This window comes from Microtus oregoni, unplaced genomic scaffold (assembly GCF_018167655.1).
Source record: "Microtus oregoni isolate MIOR12 unplaced genomic scaffold, Mior012 000012F_ref0000307, whole genome shotgun sequence".
NCBI lineage: Eukaryota > Metazoa > Chordata > Mammalia > Rodentia > Cricetidae > Microtus > Microtus oregoni.
The window spans coordinates 34,297,691-34,313,984 of NW_024543071.1; the positions used below are offsets into that span (position 1 = coordinate 34,297,691).

The window sequence follows — 16,294 nt, forward strand, 5'->3', positions numbered from 1 at the left end:
GCCACTGTCTGGAGGGAGTGCCATGCATCACAGCTACCTAAATGACAGGTAACCTCACCTCCAAAACAACCTCCTATCCCATGCTTCCTGCCTCTGCTGCCACCACCTGTCCATGCAGCTCCCCACTGAGCCATCCCATAAGCCTCTGCTCCCACCTGGTTCCTAACAACCACACCCAGATCTTAGACACGAGTAAATCAGCCACGTGCTCACTGCTTCAACACTCCAGAGACTTTCAATTAAAACCTAATAAAATCCCCAGCCTCCCCTCAGTGGCCTACACAGTCCAGGCTGATGCAGGCCCACGAATGTCACCCTGTTCAAGCCACTGCAGACACTGGCCACCTGCCCGCTGTAAGCAGTTTTGCCTTGTTTTCCTCTCCATCTTAAATGCTTTCCCAAAGACCCTGACTGGAACAACTCATCATCCCTGAGAACTAGCTCCAGCTCATTTTCCTCAGAGAGGCTTTTCTGTCTGACCCACACTATTTGAACAGCTAGGGTGCCATCCACCCCACCCACTCTCTTCTCTTCATAACACCTTCATTAAGATATCTCGATTATTACTTACTTATCAAATCTTTCCACCCCTGGAAAAAAAAATAAGCTCAATGAGAGAGAAGTGTTTCATACAAAGCTATGTATCACACACTTAGAAGACAGCCTGCTCAGGGAATATTCCTTTAATAAATAAACCGGAGAAACCTAGCAAGGGTAAAGGAGGGAAATCTCTGCAGATGGCAGACTCAGCAGGTGCAAATTCACGTTAGCAAATACTTATTGGTGCTTCGTGAACACAGGCCGCTCCATTGACTTAATGCATGGCCTGTGTATTCTTGACACTCCACACACACACACACACACACACACACACCTTGAGCTCTGAGTTAAGGGAAAGTACGAAGAGGGAATAAGTGTGGAAATCAATACCAAAAGTCATGTGTTAGTACACAATGAACTGACCTGACATTTGGCTGGATGAAGCAATAGCTAAGAATTCTTACTGCCAATAAACATCAGAAAATCTGCTATAACTATAACACTGAATCAATATTTTCTTTTGACAACGAGCCAGCTATTTACAGTCTACTTTAAAAGTCACTCACCCATTTTGCTCTGGAAAGTATGCTCAGTGCTTGGAAACTAAGACCAGATTAGCAATTATGAAGTCGGTCCGCGGGCGTGAGAGACTGGAGTAAACTGGGTTTGCAATGTAATTTGCTCAGCAGCAGCGATCAATGTTAATGTGAATTTTCACAAGGGCGTCAAAAACAGCTCGTGAATTTAATTTTTTTGTCAGGTGAAAAGCAGACAGCTCAGATGGAGGCAGAAATGCAATACCCTTGCATCGGTTTGTGAAAGCAACAAAAGGTATCTGATTAACCAGAAATAACAGCTAGAGCCACAGAGGGCCAGATGCCTGGTCTACTTCCCCCGCTTCATTCATGTATGACTGACTGTATGCCTAGGCTAAGGGTCCAGGTCATCTGACCAAGGCATGACATTCATCACTGCATGAGTTCACCTGCTCCCACACCCCACAAACCTGGTCTTTGAGAGATGAGTCTCCCCTACCCCAGAGGAATCCAGAAATAGAACAGACCCAGAGAGATAAAAAGAGAGAAGGCAATAACACAGTAAAACTGGGGACACGGAATTAAAAACACAATGGATGCAGGAAGGGATTAAAAGTGTCTTAACACATGGATGGTTTACGGGTGATTTCACAGCCTGTGATGCTGAGAGGAAGACAGCAGAGCTGGTCCAAGGGCTTTCTAGTCAAGTTAGCTGAGAGCGAAGTTCCAGCGTGGGAAGTCCTGGAGATGGACGGTGGTGATAGCCTAACACATCAGAACAGAGTCAACGCGGAACTGGAGACGGTTCCGTGGGTAGAGTACTTGCCACACAAGTGTGAGGACCTGAGTTTGCATCCCCAGGATACACACAAAGCCAGGGGAGGAAGGCAGAAGAGTCCCCAGAAGCTCAAAGGGCAAGTTAGCGAGGCGCATACAGGGACAAACAAGAGGCCCTGCCTCAAACAAGATGGCAGGTGAGCACCAACACCCAAAGTTGTCCTCTAACACATGCCAGGGCATGTACACCATGACACGTGGAACACACACACACAAATAGAAAATTAATTGTTATAGCATAGCTTAAATTGCAGTGCAGTCTGTGATAAAAGCTTTTTTTTTTTAAGTCAGTTAATAAAAAAACAGGACAAAAGGCCTTTACGAGACCAAAAGAGAAGAAGCTGAGAGGGTGAGCAGGAGCCTTCAGCTAGTGACAGCAGGAGAGGTGATCCAGGGCTCCAGGGAAACACTGAGACAGAAGAGGGAGATGGTGGGAAAGGAGGAGTCTTGGGATTCCACAGGCTTCCTGTCGCGACAACGGCAAGACTCCGCCGCCTGCGCACAGCACTGAGTGTCACCATCCAGAATAAGTTCTTACAACAGTAGCAAGAAATTCTGGGTCCTTGTGACTTAACCTCTTCCAAAGATAACATGAAGGACAGCTGTCAATTCCACCGACTCTCTGGTCCTCAGAGAGGCACAAGCTGGGTTTTAGCACCTGCTATATCTGCTAGAAGAAAGACATCGTATCTTTTTGGTTTTTATTATTATTATTTTCATTATTTCATGGGACTAGAAACCTAACCCAGGGCTTTGTACATGTAAAGTAAATGCTCCCCCAATAAACTACAGCCTCAACACCCCCCCCCCCGCAAGCAAAACAAAACAAAAAAACCTTAAACCAGGAGCTTGCTAAATTATCAGTGCTGGCCTAGAACTACCCACAATCATCCCTCGTCAGCCCCTCACTCTAGACACCCTCAAAACTGTAGGCCTATGCTACCAGACCCAGTACATCTCTTTATTTAAAAAGACTGTAGTTTGAATTTTCTGTACCTGTCATACACGCCTGTGGGAACATAATAGTGTACCTCTATAGAAAAGTCTAGCAAGACCTCCAAATGTCAGGCACGCAGTTACCAGAAGACTCAGCAACTTACTCCTTAATGTACAACCAAGAGAACGAGACACACATTTAAACAGAACGCGCTGTGACCAAGGAAGACACCTGATGTAGACCTCTGGCCTACACACACATACACACACATACACACACTCTTCACCCATGTGGGGTCCGGGGACTGAACTCAGGTCATCAGGCTTGGCAGCATGTGCCTTTACCTGCAAAGCTACCTCACCAGTCCTAAATTTTCAAACATTTAAGAAAAATTTAAATTCTATGGAAAATACACACTGGAAATCAGTGTTTTACCCTCATGTCTATAGGTGAGTCCATGACCGCTCGTGTTTTAAAACACAACTTAACCTCCACTTGTACTGATTCATCCTGAAAAGATTTACTGATCAAATGAGTGAATGCAATCCTTGGCTGTAGGCTGTAGTGTTGAGTTTTTTGTTTTTTTTTTTCAGACAGGCATGAAGCAGTTAATATTCTTTTTTTTTTTTTTTTTTGAATTTTCGAGACAGGGTTTCTCCTCCATAGCTTTTTGGTTCCTGTCCTGGAACTAGCTCTTGTAGACCAGGCTGGCCTCGAACTCACAGATATCCGCCTGCCTCTGCCTCCTGAGTGCTGGGATTAAAGGCGTGCGCCACCACCTCCCGGCAGCAGTTAAAATTCTTATGTGCTTTATCAGGTGTCATACAACTTATTTGTGACGTTAGTTCTGTATTTAAACGTTTCATGACTTTAAACATTCTTTCCAGGCAAAGACAAAATGAAAGGCTACCATCTCTGTAGGTTACAGTTGTAACTACTAAAAGACTAGCCAGACAATTCCCATGAGGCCAATACACACGGAAACAAACTGGCCCTAAACAAAAGCCACCAAGCCCGTTTACCACAGGGCACGGGGTGGGCAGCACCAGCTAATGTTTTCTTTCCATTCTGCCTCTCAACTATTGCCCCCACAAAACAGAGCTTTGTTCTGTTGGAAACTTTGGAAACCTTTTGACTCTGAAAATAAAACTTAATCATATTTTTACCTAAAGGCTTTTAACTACTTAACATCATTTCCGATTCTATTTTCGACTGAGATTGGTCCTTAATCGTAGAACATCCAACTTATCCCGATCTCCATCAGTCTGCATGAGTTACTGTAATAGCTGTCTGAATGAGACAGCTGCCTCTTTTCATAGGTGAGAAACTGCAGATAAGAACTGAAATGGGGTTGTCAATTTCTATGACCCCAGAGAGGAGTTAACGATGAAAAGACACTGTAGAAGAATGTAGTGGTGGATACGGATCTGTTGAAATCCCCAGCATGTATGGCACCGTGAGTGGATCTGAACGTGCATCATGGGTGATGTCATAGGTGTCACGGCACAGGTTCACTAACGAGCCTGCTACTTTGACAGGGGAGTTAGCTATGATGGGGAAGCCCATGCATGTGACGGGCCAAAGGACATCTGAAATTCCCTAGGCCATCCTCTCCATCTTGGGGCAAACCTAAAGCTGCTCTTTAAGAAAATGCCTATTTTTCTAAAGAAAGAAAAAAAGCACAAATAATCCATTATCTTTACTGCTAAATCACAAGCTTTTTTCTGGAAAAATATGCGCAGGTCATTCTATCTCCACACGGCTACAGTTCAGGTCAGAGCGCCAGCTGCTGAAGAGACGTGCAGAAGGGTCCTTTCTACGTTAGACACAAACCCAGCTGGGAAAAAAAAAAGTGAATCCGGGCCACTGGGCTCCATACAAGCGTGAGTTGGGAGAGGCCCAGACAGTAGGGTGGAGCTTGATCTGGGGGAGGGTGGGGATGTGTGTGGATGGAAGTCCAGGGTGCTCCAGAAGGGAGAGCCCAGGGGAGATAACATTCAGGTCCTCACAAAGGCCATGCATGCAGAAGCCAGTGCTCTACAATGCATCCCTTCATCTGACAGCTGTGCAGCCAAGGAGAGGGAGCAGTGCTGCGCAGGGCTCAGGGAAAACTGTGGGTAAAACGCTATCCACGGACACCGGAGAAGAGCTGGGCAGGGCTCAGGGAATGCCATGGGTAAAAGGCTATCCATGGACACAGGAGCAGAGCTGGGCAGGGCTCAGGGAAAACTGTGGGTAAAACGCTATCCATGGACACAGGAGCAGAGCTGGGCAGGGCTCAGGGAATGCCATGGGTAAAAGGCTATCCATGGACACAGGAGCAGAGCTGGGCAGGGCTCAGGGAATGCCGTGGGTAAAACGCTATCCACGGACACAGGAGCAGAGCTGGGCAGGGCTTGGGGAATGCCGTGGGTAAGATACTACCCATGGATGACACCGGTGGGCAGCACTGGCTGAAAACTTAATAGAAAAAAAAAAACTTAGCCGGGCGGTGGTGGCGCACGCCTTTAATCCCAGCACTTGGGAGGCAGAGGCAGGCGGATCTCTGTGAGTTCGAAACCAGCCTGGTCTACAAGAGCTAGTTCCAGGACAGGAACCAAAAAAAAAAAAAAAAAAAAAACTCAATTTACCCTAAAATTTCAAAGATGAAATCACAGGGGAAAAAAATGTTGTAATTGCTATTTTAAGTCACTGTCCTTTAAAGCCCCTCAAAAAAACTGTTCTTTCCCAAGGTGCCCTCCAAACTGGGAAGGAGCTATGTGCTGATCAGTGGTGTGCCTGCTGACATAAGAACCAATAACAAAAAAAAAAAAGAACCAATAACAAACGGAATTTATTCAAAAAGCTATTTTTACATGAATCCCCACCCAAAATAGCAAGAATAGAATCTGACAGATATGAGGTCCACCTCATGCAACCTGTGGTTAGTCCTAGCCAGTCCTTGACAAACTGCGGAGATCATCTCCTGATATACGTCCTGACCTGATGTAGGCCTCAGTTCCTCATAGAAGCTTAGCCTGGTAAACCAATTTCCTTTGAAGTGTCCTGAAAACTCAGCTAATGGTCTTGACAATAATTCTTGAACTCTCTTACATTTGACATCTTAAGGAGCCAAAAGATGATAACTGAGATTCAAGGACAAAAGAAAAAAAAAGAAAGAAAGAAAAGTCTACTTCATTTTACCAAGTGAGAAGCCATGCAAACACGAGACAGCAAGCGTTTAATTCCAGGTCCCTAGGGAGCCAGGCTGGCAGATTTTACTATGCCAGCCAGCACCATGCCTACCACTTCTGTCGGTTGCTAAATCACTAAGTCACTTCCCACTCAGCCCTCCCATATCTGTATAACGACTATGCAATTAAGAATCCCCAGCCAGGCTGGAGAGATGCTCAGTGGTTAAGAGCACAGATGCTCTTGCAGAGGGAGGGTCAGCATTCAGCTCCCATATCAGGCAGTTCACAACTGCCTGTGACTCCACCTTGGGGGTGAGGGGGACCCCAGACCTCCATGAGTTTCTGCACTCATATGTACCCCAGCCCGTGTGTGTGTGTGTGTGTGTGTGTACGTATGTCTGTATGCATATTTGTATGTATATACATATACATAATTGCAAATAAAATAAATATTTAAGAATTCCAAGCTGTATTAAGTGAAAAGGTCATGTGTAAGCATTATACTCTTGTATATAATAAGGGTCAGAAACTTTTACATGCAGCAAGTTTATTTATTTATTTGTGGGTTGGTTTTTTTTTTTTTTTTTTTTTTTAAAGACAGGGTTTCTCTATGTAACAGTCCTGGCTTTCCTGGAACTCACTTTGTTACCAGGCTGGTCTCTAACTCACAGAGATCCACCTGCCTCTGCCCCACAAGTGCTGGGATTAAGGCATGCGCCACCACCGCCCAGCTACATGCAGCAAGTTTTACTGAAATGATACGTGGGAACTTCAGGCTGGACTCAGAGAACAATGACCTTTCCCTGAAGACATTTTTTTCAGTGTGTGTGTGTGTGTGTGTGTGTGTGTGTAAGCCAGAGGCTTGTGTGTGTGCTTGTGTAAGCCCTAGGCTGATGCGTGTATATGTTTGTGTATAAGCCAGAGGCTGGTGTGTGTGTGTAAGCCAGAGGCTGGTGTGTGCATGTGTTTGTATGTGTGTGTGTGTGCTTGTATAAGCCCTAGGTTGATGTGTATGTTTGTGTATAAGCCAGAGGCTGGGTGTGTATGTTTGCATGTATGTCAGAGGATGGTGTGTATGTGTGTGTGTTTGTGTAAGCCAGAGGCTGGTGTGTTTCTATGATTGTGTGTGTCTGTAAGCCAGAGGCTGGTGTGTATCTATGATTGTGTGTGTATGTAAGCCAGACACTGGTGTGTGTGTCTATGACTATTTGTGTATGTAAGCCAGAGGCTAATGTGTGTGTTTGTGTGTTTAAGTCAGAGGCTTGTTGTGTGTGTGTGTGTGTGTGTGTGTGTGTGTGTGTAATCCAGAGGCTGATGTGTGAATGTGTAAGTCAGAGAGGCTAGTATGTATGTGTGTAAATCAGAGGCTGGTGTGTATGTGTGTGTGTAAGTCAGAGGCTAATGTGTGTATGCTTGTGTGTGTAAGCCAGAGGCTGGTGTGTATGTGTGTTTGTAAATCAGACTGGTGTGTATGTTTGTGTGTGTAAGCCAGAGGCTGGTGTAAGGTGTCTTCCTCTGCCACTCTACATTTTATTTTTGAAAGGTTTATTTCTACATATACAAGTGTTTTTGCCTGTTTTTATGTGTGTATGCGCACTATCTGAGCATTTCATGTGCGCGGGTGTTTTGCTTATAGAGATCTATGTACACCATGTTTGTTCACAGTGCCCACAGAGGTCAAAAGCGGGAATCAGATCCTCTGGTACTGAAGATACAGAGGATTAGGAGCCACCATGTGGGTATTGGAAACTGAACCCTCATCTTCTCTAAGAGCAGCGAGTACTCCTAACCACTGAACCATCTCTCCATTCCCTCTAAAGGTCTCTTACTGAACTTGGAACTTTCTGTTTTAGCTAGACTAGCTGATCAGGAAACTCTAGCGATCCACCTGTCTCTACCCCTTTCACAGCACTGGATAATGAACACACACTACCACACAGGACTTTTCCATGGGTGCTAGGGATCTGAACCCAGGTCCTCATGCTTACGGAGCAAGCGCAGTGTGCCATCTCCCTGGCCTCCTCTGAGTGCTTTATACTCTATAATAAATATTTAATATTTAAATTTTGTTCAATTTAATTTAAAGTGTGTGTATGCGCGTGTTTGGCTGCAAGGGCATGTATGCTACAGGTCATGTGTGGGTCAGAGGTCAACATTCTCTGCCTGGTGGTGGTGGAGCATGCTTTTAATCCCGCACTTGGAAGGCAGAGGCAGGCAGATTTCTGAGTTTGAGGCCAGCCTGGTCTACAAGAGCTAGTTCCAGGACAGGCACCAAAACTACAGAGAAACCCTGTCTTGAAAAAAAAATTCTCTCCTTCCCCTATGGGTTCTAGAACTTGGGTCCTCAGGCACAGAAAGCCATTTTAACCATTATGCCATCTCTCCAGACCACTACCTAATACTCGCCTGCCTGAAGTAAATGTTACTTCAAATGAATCTCTATAATATACGCTAAGTATTTGCTGGTAGCAAGCTACCTAAGAGGTTGATTTCCATGTGCTGATAAAAGCTTCAAGCCTCTATCTTGTTACTCTCTCCTCCCTCTCAATACAGTAGTTTAATTCTACTCCCATCTCCAGTTCCCTGATGCTCGTATCCCGACTTGGTCCAGAAGTCATCAGTTGCAATTCAGACGTCTCACGGTCAGTTCTATAAAGGAGACTATTGCAGTTCCTATAGGCAGAGCTGAGCCGGCTGGTGGGGAGTCTGTCTCCTCGGGAAGGCAGAGTGAGCCTCCAGAACAAGCCGGGCCCCCACTTGGCCCCCAGTGAATGAGCACAGCGCAGACTGGTCCAAACGCCCCCCTTCCCTTTGCTTGATGCTTCGAGATGCCAAGAGGACCCTGAGGTTTGTCAGCTCCTGAGGCTAAACAGGAATCGGGTTGGGGTCCTCCTTAACCCTGATCCCTCTTCTGCACCCCTGCGACTCCTTTCTGTAAATCCCACCACCACTTAGACATTCCTTGCCATAACTTCCCTGCTCCTATAAGAGCCAAGTTTGGAAACTATTCTAAGTATGTACTATGAGCGTCAAATCCAATGAAAAATAAAAAACACTCTTTTGTTTTGTGTTTTTTTTTTAAATTTTGGCGCCAAAACTGGCAGAAAACAATACCCTTCCTATAGAATTCAGATGTGGACTGGCTTTTCCTAAGGTACTGATACACAGTGTGATTATCCCACAACTCTAAACAGAAACAGAGTCTCCCCTCGCAGCTCCCAGACAACACACAGTCTAAACTGTAGCCTCAGTAGCTGAGGGATAAATGTATTACTGTATCTCCTATGTCCTTCACTCCTTAGGATGTGATCCCATCACCATACACTAGGACACTGGTGCCTTTTCCTTTGTTAATTCAAGGATCTACAGTGACAGAAACAGACACACATCCCTGCTTCTTGGAGGCATGCTTACCTCATCCTTTACAGGCAGGACTCACGGGAGCACTCACCCCCAGGAATGCTCTCGCTTTTTGAGAGGGGGAAACAGGAAGCCCAGCGTACCTGAGTAACTTATCTAAAGTTGCACAACTACTAACAATGGGGCTGAGTATTGCTAACCTGGTGGTTAAGCCCAGCAAACAGTGATTCGTGAAAGCTTGATTAAGGCGGTACACAGTGCAAGGTTGGGCTTCATGGAGCCACAGCAGACCCTAAAGATATGCCGGGACTCTCAGTATGCACAGTAGCCTCTCCCTTACCCAAGTCTCCTTTGCTGGGATTTCACTTACTGGAGGATCAAGAATGGTCCAGAAGTATTAAATGGAAAATTGCAAAAATAAACCAAAAATGTTAAATAATTTTATTTTAAATATGTTGTTACAATTACCCCAGTTATTGGCAGTTACTAATACCTAATTTACAAGTTAAACTTTGTCACAAGTGTATAGACACAGGAAAGCATAGTACGTGTTTGTGGGCATATGAATGTGCATGTGTGTATGTGTCTGTGTGAACACATGTAAATGTGCAAGTGTGTCCCTGTGTTATCATGTTTGTGTCTGCATGTGTGTATAAGTGTTTCTGTATCTAAGAGTCTGTTCACTATGTGAATGTGTCTATGTGTTGTGTGTATGTGTGTATGAATGTGTACATGGGCATATGAGTCTCCTTTTATATATATGGTATATGAGTACATATGTGTTTATTTGTTGACATGTATATGGATTTGTTCCTTGTGTGCATGTGTATATTTGTGTGTATGTGTATATGTGCGTATGCCTATCCATGCATGCCTATATATGTGCTTGAATATGTGGTTATATGTGTACCTGTATGTGCTCGTGTGCCTTGTCTGTATGTGTGTATACTTGTGTGTATATATGTACCTGTGCCTGTGGTTCGGTACTGTCTTCAGTTTCAAGCATTCACCTAGTTTTTGAAACCTATGCCCCACGGACACAGGGGCACTTCTTACTGAGTTGTCAGAAACTCCTGAACTCAAAAGAACACTAGCAGGTTGCTTAAGTACCCCCTGCATTCCAAACCAACACCATCAACTTTTTTACTTTTTTTTATTTATTATGTGAATGTGTGTGTGCGCACGCACACGCGCGTATGTGTAAATGCCACATGTGTAGGTCCCCATGGACATCAGAAAGGGGTACTGAATCTCCTGGAGCTGGAGTCACAGGTAATGGCGAACAGGGAACTGCACTGAGTCCTCTGGAAAAGTAGCAAGTGCTCTCAAACCGCACTCGCAACTATTTGAAGGACAGAAATACATTCTTTGTTGCAGACGCCCTGGGCCATATGTGCCTACTGAATGTGTTTAGGTGTTTCTGTATCTAATATGTGTGAATGTGTCTACGTGGCCAGTGCACTGGAGAAACCAAATGTTCTCATTGTATTTCAGAAGAACAGTTTTAAACCACACGTGGCTAGAGGCTTCCGTAGTGAGCACTCACCTACTTGGTTCTTTGGCTTCGAGATAGAATACTGAATTCTGAAGGCACAGGAACTGATTTGATTTAGACTTCCTAGTTCAATCAGTTTGGCCAGTCAGTTAGCTCCTACCTCAGCTATCAAGCCTGTTCCAAAGAATTACTATCCCTGCCTCACAGTGACTTGAGGAAGAAGAGACATGGATTCATGTACTCACAACCCCTGGAAGGCACTCAGCACATGCATGCCTCCCATGTCCCCTCTCACTGTTCAAATGTGAAATCTAGAATGTGCCTTTTCAGACCCTTTCCCCTAGGGGATGTAGTCCCTGCTAGAGGAAGAGATGTCCAGTCCCAGGAAACAAGGACTCCGAGTTCCCGCTCAGAAGGACCCCCAACTCTTGATACTGATGAACAGCAAGTCAACGCTCTTCTAGAAGCCACGGGCATCTTGGGAAGCAGCCAAAGGCAAAGCAGCAGAGGCAGAGAATGTCACGTGGCGCTCAGGAGGGCCCTGAGACTTTTTACGCGGCCACCACCCTCCTTCTTCCCCTTATACCAAGTAAACCCAAGCCCCCAAGTTACCTGAGGCAGCAGAGGTGGGAGTATTGGCTGGCGGAGGCTGGGCAGAGCTGCTGGTCTCAGCCATCAGGCACGGGTTGCTGGCATTATTCTCTCTCTTAACGAGCAGCTCAGCTGCACTGGGCAGCGGGATGGGGTGGCTGATGCCCAGTTCTTCTTCCTGGGCCTGCTGTCTTCTCAGGGCCACCTGGAAGCACAGGGCAGCGAGTCACCCTTCAGCAAAGCAAACACCGTTGCCAAGTTGTGCTAACCTATTGTGGTTCTCCACATCTGTGAGGAAGGTAGAAGCAGCTCTCATTTTGGCCTTCTCCAGTCGCCTGACTCCCTAGGTGTGCTGGCTGGTTTTATGTCAACTTGACACAAGCTAGAGTCACTTGAACGGAAGAAACTCCAATTGAGAAAATGCCTCAGTAAGACTGAGCTATAGGCAAGCCTGCAGGGTATTTCTTTAATAAATGATTGATGTGGGAGGGCCCAGTCCATTATCAATGGACTCTCCTGGGCAGGTGGTCCTGGGTTCTCTAAGAAAACAGACTGAGCAAGCACTAGGATACAAGCCAGGAAACAGCATGCCTCCATGGCTTCTTCATCACCTCCTGCCTCCAGGTTCCTGCCCTGCTTGAGTCCCAGTCTTCGCTTCCTTCAACAGTGAACTCCAATGTGGAGGTGCAAACCAAATAAACTTGTTTTTTGGTTGTGGTGTTTCACTGCAGCAACAGAAACCCCAAGACACTAGGTAATGAACATAATGCCAAGCTAGAAAAACTGTAGAGTGGACTCAACACCAAGAAAAAGTGCTGATCAGTTAGAAGGGGGAATTAGACCATTCGCCCCTTCATTTACCAGACAGGTTAAAGGCCACTTGTACAGTGAGGTAAGCTTAGACCCAAGTTCCTCACCACTTAGGAGAAAATGCAGGCAAGCAAACAAGCAAGCAACATCAAGAGCAAACGTGCTAGATACCGTGAGACTTGAGACATACATAGAAAGCCTACAAAAAAAATAATTCTCATCAAAACACCGTTAAAATGTAGGCAGGTGTTGTGGCATAGGCCAGTAATCCCAGCATTCAAAAAGGTGAAGGAGGAGGAGGAACAGGAGTTTGAGGCAAGCCTGGGCGACACAGCAAGACCCTATCTGGGAAAAGACCAACCGCCTTCAAAACATAAACATCCAACAAGGACAAGAAGAGTTCTAGCAGAGCCGTGAATGATAAATAGGGTGAGCAGGGTTCTGAAGGACAGAACAATCTGGACTGGTGAAGTAGCCCAGAACAGCCCTGCTTCCCAAGGCAGGTTGGAGCGAGGAAAGAAGGGGGCTGGAATCTGGTGTCTGGTGGAGACCTGAGGTGATTCACACAGGAGGGCAAGCTAGAATTGGAAAAAGAACCACCATGTATTTACTAAACTCTGTATCATCCTTATTCAACTTGTCTTTTAAATAACATTTGTTAAAGTTTGGTTCCAAAAAGGCTTAAGGGGGGAAAAAGTGTACTGTTTACTACATATGTAACAAAAACAAAAGACTTTCTCTGGAAACTGACCAGTGATATGGTAACAGAAGGTAAAGTCCCATACCTCCGGGGCCTAAAGTCAAGAGGAAAGGGGAAATCAAAATAGTAACTCAAAAGCACAATTCCACAGGCTGGGAATGTAGCTCAGGGGTACTTGCTTCAGGTACAAATCCCTAGGCTCAGTGTACATAACTTAAAAATAAATAAATAACATAACATAACATAACATAACTAGGCTAGAGGCATAGCTCAGTGGGTAAGAGTTCCTGCAGTAAATCTGTGGTCCCAAGTTCAAGCCCCACAGCCCTCATCAAAGATGGGAACAAGGGCAAGGCAGTGGTGGTGCAAGCCTTTAATTCCAGCACTATGGAGACAGAGGCAGGTGGATTTCTGTGAGTTTGAGGCCAGCCTGGTCTATAAGAGCTCATTGCAAGACATGCTCCAAAGCTACAGAGAAACCCCGTTTCGGGAAGAAAAAAGGCGGAAGGTGGAAAGAAAGACCAAGACCCAGCTACACAAAATTGTCCACTGCCCTCCACACCTGTACTCTGTACCCCAAATTTTTACAATCCACACTATAATCAATGTATTTAAAAAAAACTATCATCCAAACTTAACTGATCAGTGTGGAAGTTTGGCTCATAATCAAAGGAAGCTTTAATTTTGAATTTGAGACCTTTAAAAAAAAAGCGGTTATTCAAGACTAAATAAGCTTGTCTAGGTTTGTTGTGGAGTTTTTTGTTTGTTTTGTTTTCTACATTAGTCAAGAGACTTAGAAGTAGAGCAGCGATGGCTTGGACAAGAATCTGCGGCCACTGCAGACCTCTGCAGTTTATCAAAACACACCTACACCAAGTCCATGCCCTGGCACACCCCAAATGCACAGTTTAGCTCTGCCAGGAACCCATATCATTTCAAAAACCTTCTCAGGGAGGAAATGCTTGTTTAAACAGGGAAGGAGATAGCAACTGAGTGAGGATGCAATTATTTTCAATTTACATTTAATATCTATTTCAAATTATTTACAAGCGAGTGAAACCCAATTATTATTTGGATTTTTAAGAATTTGTTTTTCACAGCACCATATTCCTGGTGTGAGAAGTCCTAATACCCCATTCTGTAAGAAATTCGTAATTGCTTTTTTGTTTTTAACTCGACTTTTAGCAACCTTAAATTAGCCCCCCCCCAATCAAAGTGATTCAAAATTAATGTCTCCATTAAAATATTTTATTCCTTTGAGGAAACTCCTTCCAGCCATAGTCTTCACGCTAAATACATAATCCAACCATTTTTACCTACAAGTATAATTTAGTGGTTCTTATGATTTATAATCTCATTGTGATGCTTTTCAATGTGATATAGAGCATATTCTTTTCATTCATTACAGACTAAGCTAAAATGTTTTTAAGAAACTAAAGAAAACTATTTTTTAACTTCACAATAGGTGAAGCCAAAGTATATATAATTTAAGACATATTTTTAAAAATATGGCGCTCATAGGAGAGTATAATCTTTAAGGTTCGTTCAACCTTCTCATCTACATCACTTTCAAAAGATGTTCTTAACCAAAAGTAGTTGTCTTTAGCAGAAATTTCTTTGGTATCTTTTCATTTTAAATAACCTGCCTTAAGATGAAACAACATTTGGGGGAAAGAATGTATATTATTGTCTTCTAAAAATCCTTTAGGATACCGACATTTAACTATTTCCGTCAAGATGCTAAATTACTAGCCTGCTGTTCGCGCTGTTTGAAAAAAAAAAAATATTTACAGAGCTTCAAACTGGCATCTTCATCCTGCACCTGCAAATTTTTTTCCACTTTTAAGCATGACTAAAACATTTTCAAAGTAATCTGGACTGGGATAACTTGGGTCAGGACTACACATTGAGCCTCAGACCGCTCAAAATGGCTGAGGCGCTTGCCCGGGTCCGCGGGGCGAACCCGAAAAGTGCGCCAACTGAGGCGCGAACAAGCTCCGCTCCCGCCCACCCCAAGGACTTTTCCAGAAAACCCCAGGAGCAGCGCATTCCCGCGCCGCCAGGGTGAAACTGGTCCGTGCGCCTCCCTTCCACCTACTGGGGTAGCTTCTTAAGCGGGACGCCAAGTCAGGGGACCAAAAGAGCGAACCCCGCTACTCTGTGTAACACGGGGTTCGGGGTCATGGGGAATCCTCCCAGAGGGGCGAACCCCACAATTCCCAGCTTGGAATTGGATTTCAAAGCTGTCTCCCTCCCAGTAGAGCAAACACACACACACACACCCGCCCGCGCGCGCCAGTTTGTTAGCAATGCCTCAATCTCGGTAAGTCCGCAAGGACGCCCCAACATCCCTGGTCAGAGGGCGTAGTCCCGGGGTTGTCTGAGTCGAGGAAACTCGCGACTCTGGGACCAAGTGAATGGGGAACCCCGAAATTCTGATGGAAGACGGGGTCAGAATGAAGGGAACTCTGAACGGAGTTCCACCCAGCCCCCAGGGCGAGGGTGCGTGTGCGCGGCCCGAACCCGGCATCGCCGCCGGGAGCCCCGGAAATCCACGGGACTCAAGCAGAGAGAACCTCCTCGGTCGGTAGGGTCCCCGACCCTCCACCGCCCCCACCCCCGGCGTCTGGAAGCTGCGGCCCGCCGTCTGGAAGCGCGAGGCCATCGGTGGTCCTCCGCGAGCTGCCCCAACCCTACCCCCACCCCACACCCCGTTCCCCGGGGCCCGCACTCACCTGCGCGGCCATCACGCGCTGTCGCTCCGCAATCAGGCTGCACTTCTTGCACTGGCAGTCCCGCCACATGCAGAAGCGCTTGTGGCCCTTGAGCGGCGACGCATAGCCGTGGTTCCTGCAGCGAGCGCACTTGGGCAGCCTCGGGGACTTCTTGTTTCCAGAACCCAGGCCCGACGGCCCGGAGCCCGAGGCGCCTCCGCTGCCCCCTGCGCCGGAGCCTCCGGCCGCTCCCGCCATCGCCCCGGCCGATTTGCTGTAGCCGCCGGCTTTGCCCTGCGGCGGGGCCCCCGGAGCGTGCGGGTCCTCCGTCGGTGTAGACGGCTTGCTGAATGAGTCGTCGTTAGGCATCGAGCTTCGTCCCCCACTCGCGGATCCACCCAACAAGCTGCGTAGGGCCCTAGAAGGTGTCCGGGAGGCGGGTGTACGGCAGATGGACGTACAGTCCAAATGAAGAAGCCCGAGAAGTGGGTGGAGAGTTGTACCTTTTTTTTTTCTTTTGGCGCGCCTCGCGCAGGACTTTTGGATACTTTTCAGAACCTTCCGAGGAGTGCGTGGGCGGGAGAGGACGCTACGCGGCGTG

General features: G+C 46.2%; 1 protein-coding gene across 1 annotated transcript in view; it reads right to left on the minus strand.

Moving 5' to 3' along the window:
* The window catches only part of Dmrt1 (doublesex and mab-3 related transcription factor 1), an 87,801-nt gene extending 71,739 nt beyond the window's left edge, over positions 1 to 16,062 (minus strand). Inside the window, exons 1-2 of the mRNA XM_041662037.1 lie at positions 15,715 to 16,062; positions 11,491 to 11,674 (exon numbers count right to left, since the gene is read on the minus strand). Coding sequence (XP_041517971.1) covers positions 11,491 to 11,674; positions 15,715 to 16,062 — 532 coding nt within the window. The remainder of the gene's footprint in view (positions 1 to 11,490; positions 11,675 to 15,714) is intronic.
* Positions 16,063 to 16,294: the final 232 nt, after the last annotated feature.